The 18,551-nt window shown below is 44.7% G+C and overlaps 1 protein-coding gene across 50 annotated transcripts in view; it reads left to right on the top strand.

Moving 5' to 3' along the window:
- KIAA1217 (KIAA1217 ortholog) overlaps positions 1-18,551 on the top strand; it is an 820,709-nt gene that overhangs the window by 779,117 nt on the left and 23,041 nt on the right. For all 50 annotated transcript variants that reach the window (XM_086334383.1, XM_086334410.1, XM_086334370.1 and 47 more), the window contains 5 exons: positions 6,463-6,638; positions 10,653-10,783; positions 11,188-11,335; positions 13,645-14,074; positions 16,795-16,978. In XM_086334383.1, the coding sequence (XP_086190509.1) occupies positions 6,463-6,638; positions 10,653-10,783; positions 11,188-11,335; positions 13,645-14,074; positions 16,795-16,978 (1,069 nt within the window). The remainder of the gene's footprint in view (positions 1-6,462; positions 6,639-10,652; positions 10,784-11,187; positions 11,336-13,644; positions 14,075-16,794; positions 16,979-18,551) is intronic.

Here is an 18,551-nt window from a genome sequence, read left to right as displayed (position 1 = left end):
AATAACTCTATTCAGCATCGGCGAACAGACAGCACAGGAGTGTGACCCTTGAGAGAATGAAAGGAAAGGAGACAAAACCTCTGTCTTCCTCAGCTTTCTGTCTGTTGACGCTTCTTAGATCACAGCACAGAGAGAGAGAAACCCAGCAGAGCACTGACCACATGACCAGCTCAGGGCAAGGAGCGGATGCAGCTAGGATTTGGGGAGCCGAGTGCCAAACGAGAGGAAACTCTGCGGAGAAAGAATTACGTCAGTCTGTGGATCCATCGTCGACTAATAGGCCAAGCACGAGTGTTGTGAAAGACCACTGATCCAGGCCCAAAGCAGGGGGCTGTAGGCCGGGAAATTCCCAGAGCGCACACAGTTCTGGGAGATGCTCATGCCTCGACCAGCAAGCACAGAGAGGTTTTATTAATCACCCGGGGCATTTGGTAGTGATCAAGAAAGGCCATGCTTCGGTCTTTTTTCTTTTTTCCTTCAGTGTTTAGTTCATACACTTTTATTTATCTGTGGACACCACATTTTACTTGCAGCATGTGGTATTTAGTTCTCTGACCAGGGATCAAACCTGGCCCCCCGGCATTGGGAAATGTATGTAACAAATCCTTAACAAAATATTAGCAATTGAATCCAGCAATATATAAAAAGGATAATACATTATCCTGGATTTTATCCCAGGAGTTCAAGATGGTTTTAGTATGGGGGGGAAAAATGATTCAATGTATTTGACCTTTTAGCAGAATAAAGAAGACAATCATATCATTTCAGTAAATGCAGAAAAAAACATAAAACAAAATTCAATACCGATGACAAAAACACTCAGCACTCTTGGAGTAGAAGCAAACTTCCTTAACCTGATAAAGGATGTCTGAAAATCCTACAGAAAACATTATAGTTAGTGGTGAAACACAACCATATTCTCCATAACATCAGGACCACGGCCAAAGAAGCCTCCTCTTACTTCTCTTTAACTCCGTACTGAATGTCCTAGCAAGCGCAACAAGGCTGGAAAAAGAAAGGAAAAAGCATATGGATGGAAAAGTTAAAAGTATAATTGGCATTGCTCACAAATCACTTCACAATCAGGATTGTGTAATATCAAATCGAAAAAAGATGCTTCCAGAAATAAGTGAATGTAAGTAAGATCAGAATCAAGTCAATATGTAAAAACATTAAAATGTTAGTACATACAACTTACTAAACCCATACAACAGAAAAGCACTAAGCATGAAGAAGAATGAGGCCCTAAAATTCCAAACAGCATGGCTGGATCTCAAAAACAATATACTGAAGGAAAGAAGCCAGACGCACACAGTTTCACAGTGTACAGTTCCATGAGTGTGACATTCTAGAACAGGAAGAACTAATCTAAGGGACAAAACGCAGGTGGGTGGTTTCCTTGAGCTGGGGGTCGGGAAATTGAGTGCAGAGTGCTGAGAAGGGTTTTTTTAGGGTGAGAACAAATGTTGTCTCCATTTTTAGTGGTGCTTTCGTCAGGGTATACATTTGTCAAAGCTCATTGACCTGTGCACTATTAAAATGCGTATATTTTATAGCTTGTAAACCATATCTTTTTTAACAAATGTATTTGGCTGCACCAGGTCTTAGCTACAGCATGTAGGATGTTCAGTTGCAGCCTGTGGGATCTAGTTCCCTGACCGGGGACTGAACCCAGGTCCCCTGCCTTGGGAGTGTGGAGTCTTAGCCACTGGGCCACCAGGGAAGTCCTAAACTATATCTTAATAGAGTTCTTTTAAATTGAAATTTAGAATCCCTGCAGAAAAACTAAATGTAATGATTTGAAGTGCTGGTGGCTAATTTATCTGAAGCATTTAGAGAGAGATGGTGACACACATCCTGCCTTCAGCACTGTTTGTTTTTTTTATTTTTATTGGAGTACAATTGCTTTGCAATGTTGTGTTAGTTCCTGGTGTACAGCAGAGTGAGTCAGCCATACGTAGACACAGCTCCCCTCTTCTCTGGATTTCCTTCCCGTTTAGGTCCCACAGAGCATCGAGGAGGGCTCTGTGCTGCGCTCGGCTCTCGTTGGTTGTCTGTTTACATACAGCGGTAGTCAGCACTAGCACTGCTCTCTGCACACACTAGGAGCTCAGAACTCCAGCCAGGGAGGGTCGGGGGCCCAGGGAAAGTAGAAAAGAATCTCTGCGTGTCTTTATTCCTCTGTGATTTTACTTACTGTTGCCCGCTCACCAGCTGTGTGCTATGGCAAAGTCAGTGTTTCTTCTCCCTCTCTCTGGGTTAAGGCACTCTTTCTGGGCGGGAGGATCATACAGCCTGGAACTCAAGGCCCATCTCTCCCTGCCTCCACTATGAGTGGAATAACTTGAGCGTAATCTGACTCTGTTACCAGTTGAGTAACTTGAATATTGTATGCAGTTGTGTTCCTCTGATATGTCTCTGGGTTTTCAGAGGGTGCGCTCAGCTGCTTGGTCGTGTCCAACTCTTTGTGACCCCAAGGACTGTAGCCCACTAGGCTCCTCTGTGGGATTTTTTGGGCAAGAATACTGGAGTGGGTTGCCATTTCCTATTCCAGGGGATCTCTCCAACCCAGGGATTGAACCTGCATGACCTGTATTGGCAGGTGGATTCTTTACCACTGAGCCACCCAGGAAATCTCAGCATCTGAGGTTGATTAAATCTGAAGATGTGGAACTGTGAGTATGGAGGGCAGGCTGGAAAGTTATACTCGGATTGTTGTTTAGAATATGTGTTTATCTGGCTGTGCTGGGTCTTAGTTGTGGCACGTGGGATCTTTAGTTCTGGCATGCAAACTCTTAGCTGCAGCATGAGGGATCTAGTTCCCTGACCAGGGATCGAACCGAGACCCCCTGCATTGGGAGCATGGCGTCCTAGCCACTGGGCCACCAGCGAGGTCCCTATACCTGGATGTTTGCGCAGAGGGTAGGCACTCCCACCCCTGTGTTGTTCAAGGGCCAACTGTATTGTCATTCAAGCACTGAATGTGTGTTGGGTTCCTCTGCTGCGCCGGAAGCTGCTTGGGTGCGGGAGCACAGCAGGCCCTGCTGCCTGGTAGACGGTGATTGGAAAATTACTGGGTTGAATTTGACTTTGAACAAGTCACCTCACTTCTCAGGGCTTCACTTCTCCCATCTTTGGAATTTCAAGGATTTGAAATATTCTAGCAGTAATTTGTGGCTTCATAGCCACTGTCAATATCCACGGATGATTGGACCGTAATTTTATTGGAGCTTGTCTGCGAGATTTGGGCAGAAGGATTAGGGAGGGCCGTGCCCCTCAGCTCACAGCACGGTGATGTCATCTGCCCATCAAAGTGTTAGTAGACCACAGTGCTCAGACTGCGGTGGCACATTAGAATCATCTGAGGTGGTTTTTTTTTTTTTTTAATACATTTATATCTTCCATTTCTTATTTATTTGGCTGCACCAGGTCTTAGCTGCAGAATGTGGGATCTCTTAGTTGGGGCATGCAAACTGTTAGTTGTGGCATGTGGGATCTAGTTCCCTGACCAGGAATTGAACCCAGGACCCCTGCATTGGGAGCACAGTGTCTTAGCTACTGGACCACCAGGGAAGTCCTTGAGGGGTTTTTAAAAATTCCCAGTGCCCAAGCTACATCTCAGACCAGTTAAATCCGAATCTCTCAGGAATGGACCTAGGCATCGGTCACTTGTAGACACATTTAATCATCTTCTTATTTGTCCCTTACGTACCCATTACCACTAACCCTCAACCCCCAAAGGAAATAGGTCTATAGGATTTGACACATGGCCTTGAATTTGAGCATGCCATTTTGATAACAGCTGGTTTACTCTATCTGTTTAGCAACTGTAGTCAGAGCAAGTCTGAGCATTAGCACTGAGCTCAAGACATAGCCAAGCCATGGGTCACCTCGCATTTCTACCATCTGGCAAATAATTGTGGATTTTCCATTGTCTGTTATTACCAACTCAGTTCACACATTCAATAAATACTGGGTTGGCCAAAAGTCTCATTTGTGTTCTTCTATAACATTTGGTGGAAAAACCTGAATGAACTTTGTGGCCAACTCCGTATTTGAGTGCCTGCTATGTACCAGGCATGGTGTCCTGGAGACTCTGTGGAAGACAGAAATTAACCAGGTAGAGGGAGTATCATGCAAAGTCCCTGTGGCAGAAAGGAAAGGGGGTCAGGCTGTCAGAAGAACAGAGAGGATGGCCCTGCGGCTGGAGCAGAGAGCGCACCAGCTGCCTGCAGTGATAGGAGGCTGGTGATGTGGGCAAGGGCCAGACCTCTGCATGCCTTGCAGACAGAGCCATCGCTGCAGAGAGCATGGCCGGAAGCTGCTGTCTGTGGGCTGCCTCCAAACGTGTTGCCTTTCAGCAACCAACTGTCTTTAAGACCTCAATAAAAAGCATTAGCAAGGAGAGCGTGAAAGCACGGTCATGATTCATTCAGAGGAGGTAACCCAAGGGTGGCGCTTTTTTTTGGTTCACTCCCAGACAAAACCTGGGTCTCGCCCCCACAGTTATCCTCCCTGATAACTGCAGGGAGGATAACTGCACCTCATCTGCACTGAGAGCTCAGTTGGTGCCAGGCACGACTGTGAGCACTTTATCGCCTCACGAAGCTCCATTACGCCTCTGTGAGATACGAACTACTACTGTCCCTTTCTGTTTGTTTTGGAGAGACACGGAGAGATTAATAACTTGGCCACAGTCGCGTGGCTACTAATTAGGAAGACTGGGAACTAATTAGGAAGACTGGGAGCTAATTAGGAAGACTGGGAAATGAACTCAGGCTGTCTTTCTCTGGATGGACAGTTGATGATGGTGGTGTTCAAACATGATGGTGGTTCTGTAGGGCTGGTCCATATTGAATTTTTCTTTTTTTAATGTGGAAAGTCTTCATTGAATTGTTACAATATTGCTTCTACTTTATGTTTTGGTGTTTTGGCTATGAGGCATATGGGATCTTAGTTCCCCGACCAGGGATGGACCCTGCATCCCCTGCATTGGAAGGCGAAGTCTAAACCACTGGGCCATCAGGGAAGTCCCAGAAATGGTTTATTTTTATTCAGAGAAAATGGAAGCCATGATGGGGTTTCAAGCAGGTGGTGACACAGTCAGATGGCATTTCCTCTCTGTTTGCACAGATGATGGACAGCCGATAGAGCAGTCCCTCCTGTGAGGTGGTACAGTCTACAAAGCCACAAAACGAAGGAAACAGTAACAGCTAATTGAAATTTCAGGGGAACTTCAGATACAATATAATAGGTATGACAGAGTTACTGGTTTTCAGGCTAATTGAATGAGCTCACTTGATGTACGTGCTGTCAGAAAATTGTCCTGCCCCAGGGAGCCACGTAACACCTTTTTGGAAACAGGATTCAAATGTTTGGCTCGATTTTTGTAAAGCCTGGATTGGTACTCACACATCCTATACTTTGGGGTGAGAAACAAGAGTACTCTGGAAACCACCTGGGAAAATTATGTGGAAATTGTGGTCTTATGTAGGCAAGCAGCCTACGTATAATCCAGGGAGATCAGTTAATTGCCAAAAGCCTTAGGGCTCGTCTGCAAATATCATCGCCACCACCAACAGCAAGTACTGTGCTTGGAGGTTTTTTTTTTTTTATTGAACTATAGTTGACTTACAGTGTTGTGCCAATCTCTTGTAAACACAGCAAAGCAACTCAGTTATATACATACATTCTTTTTTATGTATTCTTTTCCATTGTGGTTTATTACAGGATACTGAACATAGTGCCCTGTGCTACACAGTAGGACCTTGTTGTTTATCTTCCTATACATGAGAGTTTACATCTGCTACTCCCAAATCCCAGTCCTGCCCTTCCCCACCCTCTCAAGTACTATGTTGTGATGGTCTGTGATTACATGGTATTTGGTCCATGGACCCATTAATCAGAGGGACACAGATATTCATTTAATTGATGGGCTGAAATAGTCCACACTCAAACCAACATTTGTTGAGTACCTTCCTATACCAAACAGTATCTCGTTTAATTTTCAGAGTAGAAGAGGCAAGGGAGATGAATGCCCCCGTCTTTAGAGATAAAGAGCATGCCCAGAGTCTCTCAGTGCATCTGGGAGTAGGTTTAGGGTTTGACTCAAAGTCTGCTTGGCTCCAGAGCTGGTACTCTTGGCTCTCTCTATGAAAACATGTGCAATTTCACGCCCGTTGTCTGTATGTCTATCCAGAATTTAGGAAGGACTACTTTTTTGCAGACAAGGACTACTTTTTTGTGAAAGTGTGCTTGTCAGCTGGCTACTCAAACTTGGATGCTGGCTGAAGCAGCAATATTATATACAGTCTGTGCTCCCTTCCCTTTTACAGTGAAATAAACAAAGACTCAGCTATGGGGCTGTGTATCCAGACCCACACCTGGGGCCTGCCAGGTGCCCTGGCACCCCCGTGGCAGCCCAGCAAGAGTTAATGGAGAGTGATTTCTTTTGTCCAACAGCTGCAGAACCAGGAGCTGCTGAAGGCAATGATGAGGAAAGCTGAGCAGGAAATCAGCAGCAAGGTGATCGAGACGATGAAGAGGCTGGAGGACCCTGTGCAGCGCCAGCGGGTCCTGGTGGAGCAGGACAGGCAGAAGTACCTGCACGAAGAGGAGAAGATCGTCCGCAAGCTGTGGTGAGTCTGGCCCTTGCAGTCGGTCCCTGGATGCGGGCATAGCTGTGCAGCCTGAAAGGCAAGCCTGTCTTGGCCAAGGAGGCGGCCCTTGCTAGACGGTGTTCTCAGACTCTTTCTTTACTGAGCACCTAGTTCTGGCTGGTTCTGGATATCCGTGGACACTCGACTAGTGCCCTCCATCCGAGCTCAGGAAATTGAACAGTCGTCAGGTAACTGAGCTTATTAGTCTCTTTGGAAGCATCGCACTGTTCTGTAGGGCTTGGCAACCCATCAAATTAAAAGGAGCCAGTGGCACAACCCAATGATAAATGGGAAGTCTGAATTTAATCTCAATAAATTAAAACTAATAGCCAAAATAACAAAGCGCTAAAATTATCCTCCTATTATTCAACTGTAGTTAAAATCACAAAAGAAGAATTTCAGTGTAAAGTATGTCTGATGCACAATGAAAGATGCTGCCTTGAATGCAACCCATCTTCTGTGAGGTTCTTATTGAAAACATCTATCAAGTCGCACTACTGAAATAAGCAGAGTTTTATTACGCCCCAGCCACCGGGGCAGGCCCATCTGTTATGTTAATGTATGTTTTGTTATGCAGTGAAGATTCATCATAGAACAGTTTCACCTTTTAGTATAATGAAGAGTCATTTGTGTGGGTTCTTCTAGTGTTGGTAGTTCTCCTGTTTGTGTTTTTTTGAGTTTCACAAAAATTAAAATGGCTTTGTGAAACTCAAATATTTAAAGTATTAAATATTTAAAATACTTTAAAATCTTTTAGTTTTATTACAAAACACTGGCATATCTCCCATGTTGTAGAGTGCATCCTTGTAGCCTGTCTTACACTCAGTGGTTTGAACCTCCTGTTCTCCCACTAGAATCCCCTGTGCTGCCCCCACTGATAAGCACCAGTTTGTTCTCTGTATCTCTTGAGACCACTGTTTTTTTGTTATATTCACTAGTTTGTGAATTTTTTAGATTTCACATATAAATGATAAGCATACAGTATGTTTCTGATTTGTTGTACTTAGCATTATGCCCTCCACACCCACATGTAAATGCTGCAAATAGCAAAATTCCATTCTTTTTTGTGGCTGAGTAGTATTCCATTGTAGATGGGTAATTCTCTTGTTTTTTGGAAAGCATAAACGTCCCAAAATGGGATTGTAAGGGAGCAACTTTCAAATTCTTTCCATGACTATAATCACCAGAAGCTTACAGGATGGGGAGTGTTATCCTCATTGACCTCTTTGATATTTGAGCTGTAGCTCATGTCAAATCAGATGCCAACCCAGTGTGCCTGATTAAAATTAGAATACCTTCTCAGTGGTAGTCTAGAGAGTCAGATAATAAATTTGACTACTGTTCATCAGCATCTCAAAAATAGACTCCAAATTTGTATTTAGTCCCTGCACTTACAGACAATCACCCGCCGTGAGGTAGTAAAGCTGTTATTTGTCTGAAATGGGTCTGTGACAGCCAGCTGTCTACAACTAGGTCTCAAGGTTCTTCTTGAAAAGTTCTTTTTAAAAAATATATAGCCTTAATGTTTTTATAGAATTGCCAGTTACATTTTTCTTCCAGTTTTATTGAGATGTAATTGACATGCAGCCCCATATAGTTTAAGGTGGACAGCATAATTATTTGACTTCCACACATCGTGAAATTATTGCCACAGTAAGTTTAGTGAATATCATCTCCTATAGATACAAAATTAAAGAAATACAAAAAACTTTTTTTGCTTCTGATGACAACTCTTAGGATTTACTCTCGTAACAAATTTCATAAGTAACATATAGCAATGTTAATTATCTTTATAGTGTTATTTATAGTGTTAATTTATTTATAGTGTTTATATAGTGTTATTTATTTATAGTGTTGATTATATTTATAGCCCTTATACAAGGACTTCTAGTCCTCATAACTGGAAGTCTGTCGACTTGCTGCCTGCCCCACACTGAAGGTTCTGGCACTGGCATTGCTGTCCACTTGCTGCCACCTAGTGGTTCTTCAAATCAAAGCTCTTTTCCTGTTTCTCTACTAGCAGGGGTTTCTACTGTCAGAGCAACAGGCAAAATGAAAGAATGCACACATCTGTTTAGGGTGGGGTTATTGATGTGCTCAGGAGACAAGATGTTATTACTGGTGTGTTTGTTGAAGTGGGAGACGTACCCTAAGAGATGAGTACATGTGTGCACACGCACCCCCTCCAGAAATCAGACCTGTGATCATTCCTTCTCTTTGCGGCCTGGAGAGGACAGTCAGTCCTTACTGACGGGACAGTCAGTATAAACCAGTGGTTCTCGGGCAAGTTTGTTCCCTTCCTGACCTCTAGGGACATTTTAACAATGTCTGTGGAACATTCTTGTTTGTCTCAAGTTAGGGGAGGTTGCTACTGGCATCTATCATAAATGGGTGTTGGATTTTGTCAAAAGCTTTCTATGCACCTATTGAAATGATTATATGGTTTTATTCTTCAGTTTGTTAACGTGGTGTATCACACTGATTGATTTGCAGATACTGAAGAATCCTTGCATCCTCAGGATAAATCCCACTTGATCGTGGTGTATGATCCTTTTAATGTACTGTTGGATTTGGTTTGCTAGTATTTTTTTTTTTTTTTTTTTGCATCTGTGTTCATCAATTATACTGGCCTGTAAGTTTCTTTTTCTTGGGGCATCTTTGTCTGGTTTTGGTATCACGGTGATGGTGGCCTCAGAGAATGAGTTTGGGAGTGTTCCTTACTCTGCAATTTTTTGGAATAGTTTGAGAAAAGGATAGTTGCTATCTCTCCTCTAACGTTTAATAGAATTTGCCAACAAAGCCATCTGGTCCTGGACTTTTGTTTGTTGGAAGTTTTTTCTTTTTAATTAATTTTTATTGGCGTATAGTTGCTTTATGATGTTGTTAGTTTCTACTGTAAGCAAAATGAATCAGCTATATGTATACATATATTCCCTCTTTGGGATTTTAGATTTCCTTACCATTCAGGTCACCACAGAGCACTGAGCAGAGTTCTCTGTGCTATACAGTAGCTCTCATTACTTACCTATTTATACACAGTATCCACAGTGTACATGTATCACGCCGATCTCAATCTCCCAATTCATCCCACCACCCTGCTGCCTTTGGTGTCCATACATTTTTTTTTTCTATGTTTGTGTATCCATTTCCGTTTTGCAGATAAGATCATCTGTACCATTTTTCCAGATTCCATATATATGTGTTATATATTTCTCTCTTTTTGACTCCATTCTTTATGACAGTCATCAACAGAGGAATGGATGGAGAAGATATGGTATATCTACAATAGAATATTAGCCTTATAAAGGAACAAAATCGGGTCATTTGTAGAGATGTGGATGGACCTAGAGACTTTTGAAAGTTTTTTAACCACAGTTTGAACTTCAGTACTTATGACTGGTCTCTTCATTTTTTTCTGGTTCCTCCTGGTTCAGTCTTGGGAGGTTGTACCTTTCTAAGAATTTGTCCACTTCCTCCACATTGTCCATTTTGTCGGCTTAGAGCTGCTGCTCCTGGAGGCTAATGTGTCGAGGTCAGAGGTGCTGCTAAATACCCTGCAGTGCACAGGACACCCCCCACCCCCTGCAGAAAGAATGACCTGGCCCCAGAGGTCAGGGCCAAGGTGGAAAAGCCTGATCTGCAGCAACCTGGGCTCCTCCTCTTGCTGTCTCTCCCCCTCTTGGTCCTCTGTCACATCAGAGTCCACACAGCCCTCCCTCAGTCAGCATCAGCACCGCTAAAAACAAAGAGTGGGTCCTTTGTCAGCCAAGTGGCAGACCTGGGCCTCCCCGAGAAACCTCACCTCACACCCCAGAAGGGTCTCTTAAGCCAAACCAATCTACTCCTCCCCAGCTGCTGCTTCCGCCTCCCTGGGCATGGAGGGACCCGCGGTAGAGGGGAGGCCAGGCGCTGAGGCCCGGGGTCCTCTGCTCTTGCACTGTCCGTAGGGAAGGCCCCCGCACTCACTCCATCTGTGGTCGGCTTTCCCCCTAGTGACCTGGAAGACTTCGTTGACGATCTAAAGAAGGACTCCACCTCGGCCAGCCGTGTGGTGACTCTGAAAGACGTGGAGGATGGGGCTTTCCTGTTGCGCCAAGTGGGAGAGGCCGTCGCCTCCCTGAAAGGTGAGCCTCCTCCTTGGAACTGGAGGGGAATCCAGACAATCCATCAGACGGTGAAGGATTCGTTCGTGCACGTGGGCAGGGGTTCGTCCAGCACCCACTGTGCACTGTTCTGGGTGCTCAGGATGCATCCCTGAACAGAAGAAGCGCCCCTCTCTGCCGGGAGCTAGTATTAATACTTCAGTGGCTGCTGTAATCTGAATACACCTTGGGGCCCCGCAGACACATCCCACATACAGAGATGGGAAATGAGACCTCGAGGGGCTGCGCCCTCCACCCAGGTCACACTGAACCAGCTCTGCCTCCTGAACCCCCACACTTAACCATGTCCAGTGTTGGGGTCTGGGAGGGGGGTCTGCTCTTCTTGCCTTTGCTTCTGCGGCTCACTCGCTGTTCTTGGTCTGCAGGAGAATTTCCAACCTTACAAAATAAGATGCGAGCCATCCTGCGCATAGAAGTGGAGGCGGTGCGGTTCCTGAAGGAGGAGCCGCACAGGCTGGACAGTCTCCTGCAGAGAGTGCGCGGCCTGACCGACACCCTGACCATGCTGCGGAGGTGACCAGGCTTGGGAGGGCTGGGGTGAGGGGTGGGGGTGGCGCTGGGGGTGACCTGAGAGTTTGACACCAGACTTGTTAGTTCTGATCTCATGGCCAGGCAGTCAGTCATATTTGGATGTTTTTAGCTGTTCCAGTCCTGGAGTTGGGTGTCAAGAGTTTAAGAATAAAGCAGACAGAACCCCTGCCCTTATAAAACTTCCTTTCCCACATGGGAAATAGACACAGCTACCACATAAACCACCTCCCAACAGCATCAGTCCTGAATTTTCCTTTTTTTTAGAAAACAGAACTAGGAAATTACAGAGATACTACCCTTTAGATCTTAAACCAGATTTGAGAGCTGGTCACAAGCATATGTAACATCTAAATTCTTGGGAGAATTTTAAGCACTATCATCTTTTGATAGGTTTGCAGGAGAAATATGCTAAAAGTACAGTTGACTTTTAGATGAATTATTAACCGTAAGGAGCAAGTGAGATTTTTCTAGTAATAGTGACCTCAAGGAAAGACACTGTTTTGAGATGCTAATGCTACAAACAGCTCTATAATCTCCTGCATAAATTTCAGGAGGCCAGCAAAAATCTGAATTAAGGCAGCTCTTGCCTCTTCCTGCAGAGAAAACATCTGCCTGGGTACAGGAAGAATTGTACTTGAATTACATTTCCTCATAGGCTCACTACTTTAAATTGCCAGAGTGAACTTTTTCTTCCAGTAGGATAAAAATATGTTAAAAGGATTCTTCATTAAACTCTTACCTAAATGTGGTAACCCAACCACAAAGCCTAAAACAAACCTTCTTGATTAAGTGTTTACAGAGATAGCAGGCTGGCTGGCAACAGTGCCCACCCTCCCTCTCTTCCCTGAAAAACAATTTTAAAAAATGATACAGATAAAGCCAGTTAAGTTACTTTAAAAATAAAAAAGAATAAATATAGCCTCCATTAAGCTACCCATCACAAGCCTTTATATTATTATTTCTTGGGATCTTTCTGTGTACGTGCTGTACTCAGCGCTGTGGAAAACACAAGGAAGATAGGAATACACACGCCCCCAGGGACAGGCACATGTCCTGGCGCCCGACAGAGAAGACAGAGCAGGTGACAGTCATGGTTCAGAGCAACTTTAGCAGGTTGGGAGATGCTGGAGGGGTTCTGTGTGTCTTGAATTTGAGGTGCTGGAAGGAGAGCAGAGCTGCCCAGGAAGCCCTTAGAAATGCAGACTGAAGTTCAAGAGACAGTTAGAAAGAGTCTTTGCCTTACTCGGAGGGGGAAAGAGGTTTAGAGTTGAAAGTTGCCTTCATGTAGGTGATTACTGAAAATGGAAGAGGTAGCTCTGACAGGAGGAGGAGAGGAGGAAACAGACCCTTGGGGATTTGAGATTGAAGGAACCAGGCAGTTAAAGAACTGAGCAGCAGAGGAGAGCTGTAGAAGACACTATCTTCTTTTCAAAGCAAAAGAAAAACACATTTTGGTAAGAGAATGAGGGGCTAATTAAAAGTTATGGGTTGAGTATCACGTTTGACAGTGTCTTTCATTTGACTATGTTGATCGTAGCCACCAGCCCAGAGGAAGGAATTAGACCATCATCATCTTTACTACAATCCACAGAAAAGTACCTGAGGCTCACAGAGGTGAAGTTCCCAGCATTACAGAGCTAGAACATGGTAGCTGATAGTCGAACACAAGCCTGTCTGACCCTGAAGGTCATGTCTTTTCCACAATAGTGTGGGTGGAGCTGGACAGAGCATCAGATGACCGCCTTCCCCGCCACAGAGCAGAGGAGGATGAAGACTAACCCGGCAGTTAGATCCACAGTCACTTTCGATGTTGGAAAAAGGCTAGTCAGGTCCAGGTGGGGTGGCCAGATGGCTGAGCTGTAGGAAGAGCAAGTAAAAGGAACTGGCATGTAAACCACCCTCCCAAGACGTGCAGCAGTGAAAGCAGGAGAGTGGAGGGTTAAGGAAGCTCGGGTCAGAACCGAGCATCTGCGTGCTGCCTAGGCCTGGAATGGGTGCAGGCGGTGTGGTTAGAAGCGTGTCCACTCTGGGACACCACCACCCAGCGGTGGGCACAGCAGGAGTGGGCCATCTCCTGAGGGAAGAGGAGGAAAGCAGCTGCTAAAAGGAGGCAGTTCTGTTGCTATGGAAACCCTCAACTCTAAGCTGCTACTTGGGGTTTTAGCATGTCTTAATTTCTGCAACAAAATTTTGCCTGGTCTGTGGATGACACAGCACTCAAATAAATACCGTACAATGAAAATGCGCGTTACCTGGTTCACTGGTTGATGCTGCTGTGTGGTCTCTCCCAGGCACGTCACCGACGGGCTCTTGAAAGGCTCGGATGCAGCCCAGGCCGCGCAGTACGTCGCTATGGAGAAGGCCACGGCCGCCGAGGTCCTGAAGGCCCAGGAGGAGGCCCCCCACAGCTCGGGCCAGCCCCTCCCCGGCGCGGGTGTCCCCGGCGACGTGAAGGCGGAAGTGGTGCCCTTGGCCGTCCACCACGCGCAGAGCTCTCCCGTGGTCATCCAGCCGTCCCAGCTCTCCTCCGCGCTGCTGAACCCTGCCCAGCACGCGCCCGGGGGCCCGGGCCCTCACCCCGCCAGCGCCCCCGCCGCCACGCAGGAGGCCCCCTCCGCTCTAACGTCCCCGCACATGCCTGGGGACGGCTCCTCCGTGCAGAGCCTGTTCATCGAGGAAATCCACAGTGTGAGCGCCAGGAGCAGGGCGGTGTCTATTGAGGTAGGTCCTCCTTCATTTCTCCTAATTCCGTGAAGGGGCAAGGATGGGGTCCTTTCCCACCAACAGTTGACAGTCTGGTTGTAGAGACAATTGATATATATATCAAAGATGTATATAACTTTATTTTTATCAAAAAATAGATTTTTTAATATATTTTTAATAAAAATATAGCTTTCTGTTTTATATACATATATGATAGATTTTTAAAACTCTTTAAGTAGGTAGGTTTCAATGGCCAGATTAAGAGAAAGGCCGTCAGATTTCAGAGAAGAGTCAGGTACCCAACTTGTAGGAAGATGAGACAGTGGTGTGCTGGTCAGTGTTTGACAACGCGGAAAAGCCTGATTTGTAGCATTTGCCAGTTTCTGTGGTAGAAAGACTTAACCAGCCATTACTGATTTTGAGTAAAGCAACAGTGTGACATCGCTGAACGTGACTTCGGGAGGAAAGGTGACAGTCAGCCCTCCTGAGCCAAGGTGAGCTGGCTCAAGCACACCACTGGTGAATGCAGGGTTCACCAGTGACCTTGAAAATGAAGTAGAATCTGGGTAAGCAGAGAAGGCTGGTGAGGGCATTCTCAGATAGAGAAGGTGGGGCCTTGAGTACACCTGTTTACTGGAAAGAGGAGGGAAATGGGGCTGGAAGCTGACTGGGGAGAGATTACTCCCCGGTCTCGGACGACTAAGATTTTATTCCGTGGATATCAGAGAAATGCTGCTGCTTGGACCAGTGATAAAACGTGGTGTCTTCAGAAAATTGATGTGGAAACAGTATGCAGAACTGATTGAGGTGGTGGGTCTCAAATAAAGGATGCTGCACGGGAAGTTGTTACCAAAGTCTCAGAAGAAACGAGAGAGAGAGCTCTCAAAGTCACAGGGTATAGAGAGAACCTGCTGTGTTTTTAAAATATTCTTTTCAGCAAGAGCTGGCGTCAGTGTTCGTGCAGCACACTGCATTCCCCTGGGTCTCTCCTTCCCCTTCTCTAAGCAGTTTCCTCCACTCAGGACTGTGTCCTCAGTCCCCAGTCCTAACCATTCCTGCCTCTCTTGCAAGTCAGCAGTGGATAACTTGTTTCAAGAGGTGACATCTTAAAACCATGAAGGCCAGAGTCATGGCCACTGGGCCTCTGAACACGAGGCAGCTCCCCTCTGCTCCAGACTCAGAGGCTGTGCCCCCTAAACCAAGTTAGCTGCTTATAAAATGCATATTACAAGATGGGGTGAAATGTGATTGATGATGATTCTGCCTGTCAGGGTGGGGAGGAGGCTTGCAAGCACATCTTCCTCCTGAGATTTAGTGGATCTGCCACATTAAACATCTCTATATTGCAAAGAGGTCAGTAGGATGATTCTTTTAAAAATGTCTATTGAGAATCCATGAGGCATAATTACCATTGTTATGTGTATATTTTAAGTTTCAGCAGCACATTCATAAGTCACCTCTGAAATGCTCTGATCCCCTGCAAGGAGGCCTGAGTCTTCCTACTGGCTCTGCCTTTGAGCTTGATTCACTCAGAAGATGTTACTGAGCCCCAGTGAGTGCCAGGCCTCCATAGGCTCTGGGATAGGCAGTGAACAGAAGGGACCAGGCTCTGGTGATGATAAATGCGAGGCAGGAAAAAACAGAGGCGGCTCGGGGTGGTGACAGTGCTGGCTGTTAGTCCTAGAGAGTGACTCTCGGGCAAATCCTTCATCTCACTGGGCCCCTGTGTTCTCACTGTAAGATACATTGATTCCGTGATCTCCTGGGTCTTTTCTGATTCTGCCAGTATGGGGTTCCGCTGATCCTGGTGCTCATTTTCACTCTTCCCTCTTAAAATGATAATGTAATATCTCAAAATCACAGGAAAATGTTCTTTCAAAAAATGTACAGATATTTTAAAATGCATTTTATGTATTTCTGTGTAGAAACTGTAGAACTTAATGGAGCTTATTATCTCAATACCCCCTTCATTTGGTAAATAGGAAAATGTGACCCAGAAGGTCATATGGCAACTCTTTTGACAGCAGCAGAACTAAGACATAGGATTAGTGAGTGTTCTGGTGTTTGAACATCTCCTCTATGATGAAAGCTCAGTGTAGAAGAAAAGAAAGTTATGGGCTACACGCCTTTGAGTGTATATCTATCCCTCTCATGAGTGCTGGGAGAGTATGTGGTAAGTGCTCAGTGATAACTTAGTGAGTGAATGGTTGGGTTTCTGAGCTTACTGCTCTGTGAATGAACATCACTTGGGCTTCTGTGGCAGCCTATTTAAGGAGATATAGCAGACAGCATGGAGAAGGCAATGGCACCCCACTCCAGTACTCTTGCCTGGAAAATCCCATGGATAGAGGAGCCTGGAAGGGTGCAGTCCATGGGGTCGCTGAGGGTCGGACACGACTGAGTGACTTCACTTTCACGTATTGGAGAAGGAAATGGCAACCCACTCCAGTATTCTTGCCTGGAGAATCCCAGGGACAGAGGAACCTAGTGGGCTGCTGTCTATGGGGTAGCACAGAGTTGGACACGACTGAAGCGACTTAGCAGCAGCAGCAGCAGACAGCATAAGGGTCAGGTTTGTCTGATGTGCAGATGGGTCCCTGGACACAGAAGCCAGAGCATCATTTGACCAGTGCTTTAAATGGGTTACATTTTCTCCCACCCCAGCATCAAATCTCAAAGCTTATCAATTCACATTCCCTTCTGACTTTTGAACTTTCTTCACTGCTGATGTCCTTCAGAAAGCAGAAAGGAAATGGGAAGAGAAAAGGCAAAATCTGGACCACTATAATGGGAAGGAGTTTGAGAAACTCCTAGAAGAAGCCCAGGCCAATATTATGAAGTCAATTCCAAACCTGGAGATGCCACCAGCCTCAGGCCCCCAGCCAAAGGGTGATGCTCCAGTGGACAAGTTCGAACTTTCAGGTAAGGTGCTATCAGAGCTGTGTGGGCTGGCTGCCCCAGGTCAGTGTGGTGCCACCCACATGGGCACAAGCTGCCCAATGGGATCAAGCTCTCACTTCCTAAAAATCTTATATAATATTGTATCTCAACTATGCCTCAATAAAAAACTTTTTTTAATTTATAAGTTTTAGGTGCACAATAGTGATTCACAATTTTTATGGGTTATATTCCATTTATAGTTAGTTACAAAATAGTGGCTATATTCCCAGTTTTGTACAATATATCATTGTAGCTAATTTATTTTGTACAGGATAGTTTCTAACTCAGTCCCTTACCCTTATCTTGCCCCTCCTCCCTTCCCTCTGTACTCACTGGTAATCACTAGTTGGTTCTCTGTATATGTGAGTCTGATCATTTTGTTGTATATGTACTACTTTGTTTTCTTTTTTTAGATTCCACATATAAGTGATAGCATAAAGTATCTGTCTTTCTCTGACTTACGCACTTAGCATAATACCCTCCAAGAGTCCATGTTGTAAATGGCAAAATTTGATCTTTTTATGACCGAGTAGAATGCTCTTGTATATATTCACTACACACCTTCTTTATCCATTCCTCTGTTGATGGACACTTAGGTTGCTTCCATATTGTGGCAAATGTAAATAATGTGGCTATAAATATTGGAGTACACGTATCTTTTCAGATTAGTGTTTGTTTTGGGAGGCTATATACCCAATAGTACTATATCCTACTGCTGGTAATTCTGTTTTTAGTTTTTTGAGAAACCTAATACACACAGATGGCCAACAGTTCTTTGAAAAGTTGTTCAACATAACCAGGGAAATTTCAAATCAGAATCACAATGAGATATTACTTCACATCTGTCAGGATGTCTTTTATCAAAAAAATCAAGATAACACATGTTAGCAAAGATGTGGAGAAAAGAGTACCATTGTCCACTGTTGATGGGAATGTAAATTTGTACAGCCATTAGAAAATAGTATGAAGGTTTCTCCAAAAATCAAATATAGAACTACCACATAACCAGCAATCCCACATCCAAGTATATATTCCAAGGAAACAGTCATTCTCAAAGAGATATCAACACTCTTATGTTCATGGCTGTGTTATTTGTGAAGGGATGTGGAAAAGTTCATAGCTAAATGGAATGGATGACGAAGATGTAATATGCGTATGCCTATTATATAATATATACATGTGTACATAATATATACTTATTGCATATTTATACATATATTCTATGCATATGTCTATAGTGTATACACATGTGTAATATATATGTGCATAATTGTGTAATATATATATGAACATTATTCAACCATAAGAAATAAGATAATCCTGCCTTTTGTGACAACATGGACAAAAAGTGAAGTCACTCGGTTGTGTCCAACTCTTTGCGATGCTGTGAACTGTCGCTCACCAGGCTCCTCCATCCATGGGATTTTCCAGGCAGGAATACTGGAGTGGGTTGCCATTTCCTTCTCCAACATGGATGAACCTGGAGCATATTAACTAAGTGAAAGAAGCCAGACAAAGAAAAACAAATACTGTGTATCCTCACTTATAGGTGGAA

This window comes from Bos grunniens, chromosome 13 (genome assembly GCF_055505025.1).
Source record: "Bos grunniens cultivar Pamir isolate PY7600 chromosome 13, Bosgru_T2T1.0, whole genome shotgun sequence".
Taxonomy (NCBI): Eukaryota; Metazoa; Chordata; class Mammalia; order Artiodactyla; family Bovidae; genus Bos; species Bos grunniens.
The sequence above is the reverse complement of the archived record's forward strand: the minus strand, read 5'-3'. Positions and strand labels throughout refer to the sequence as shown.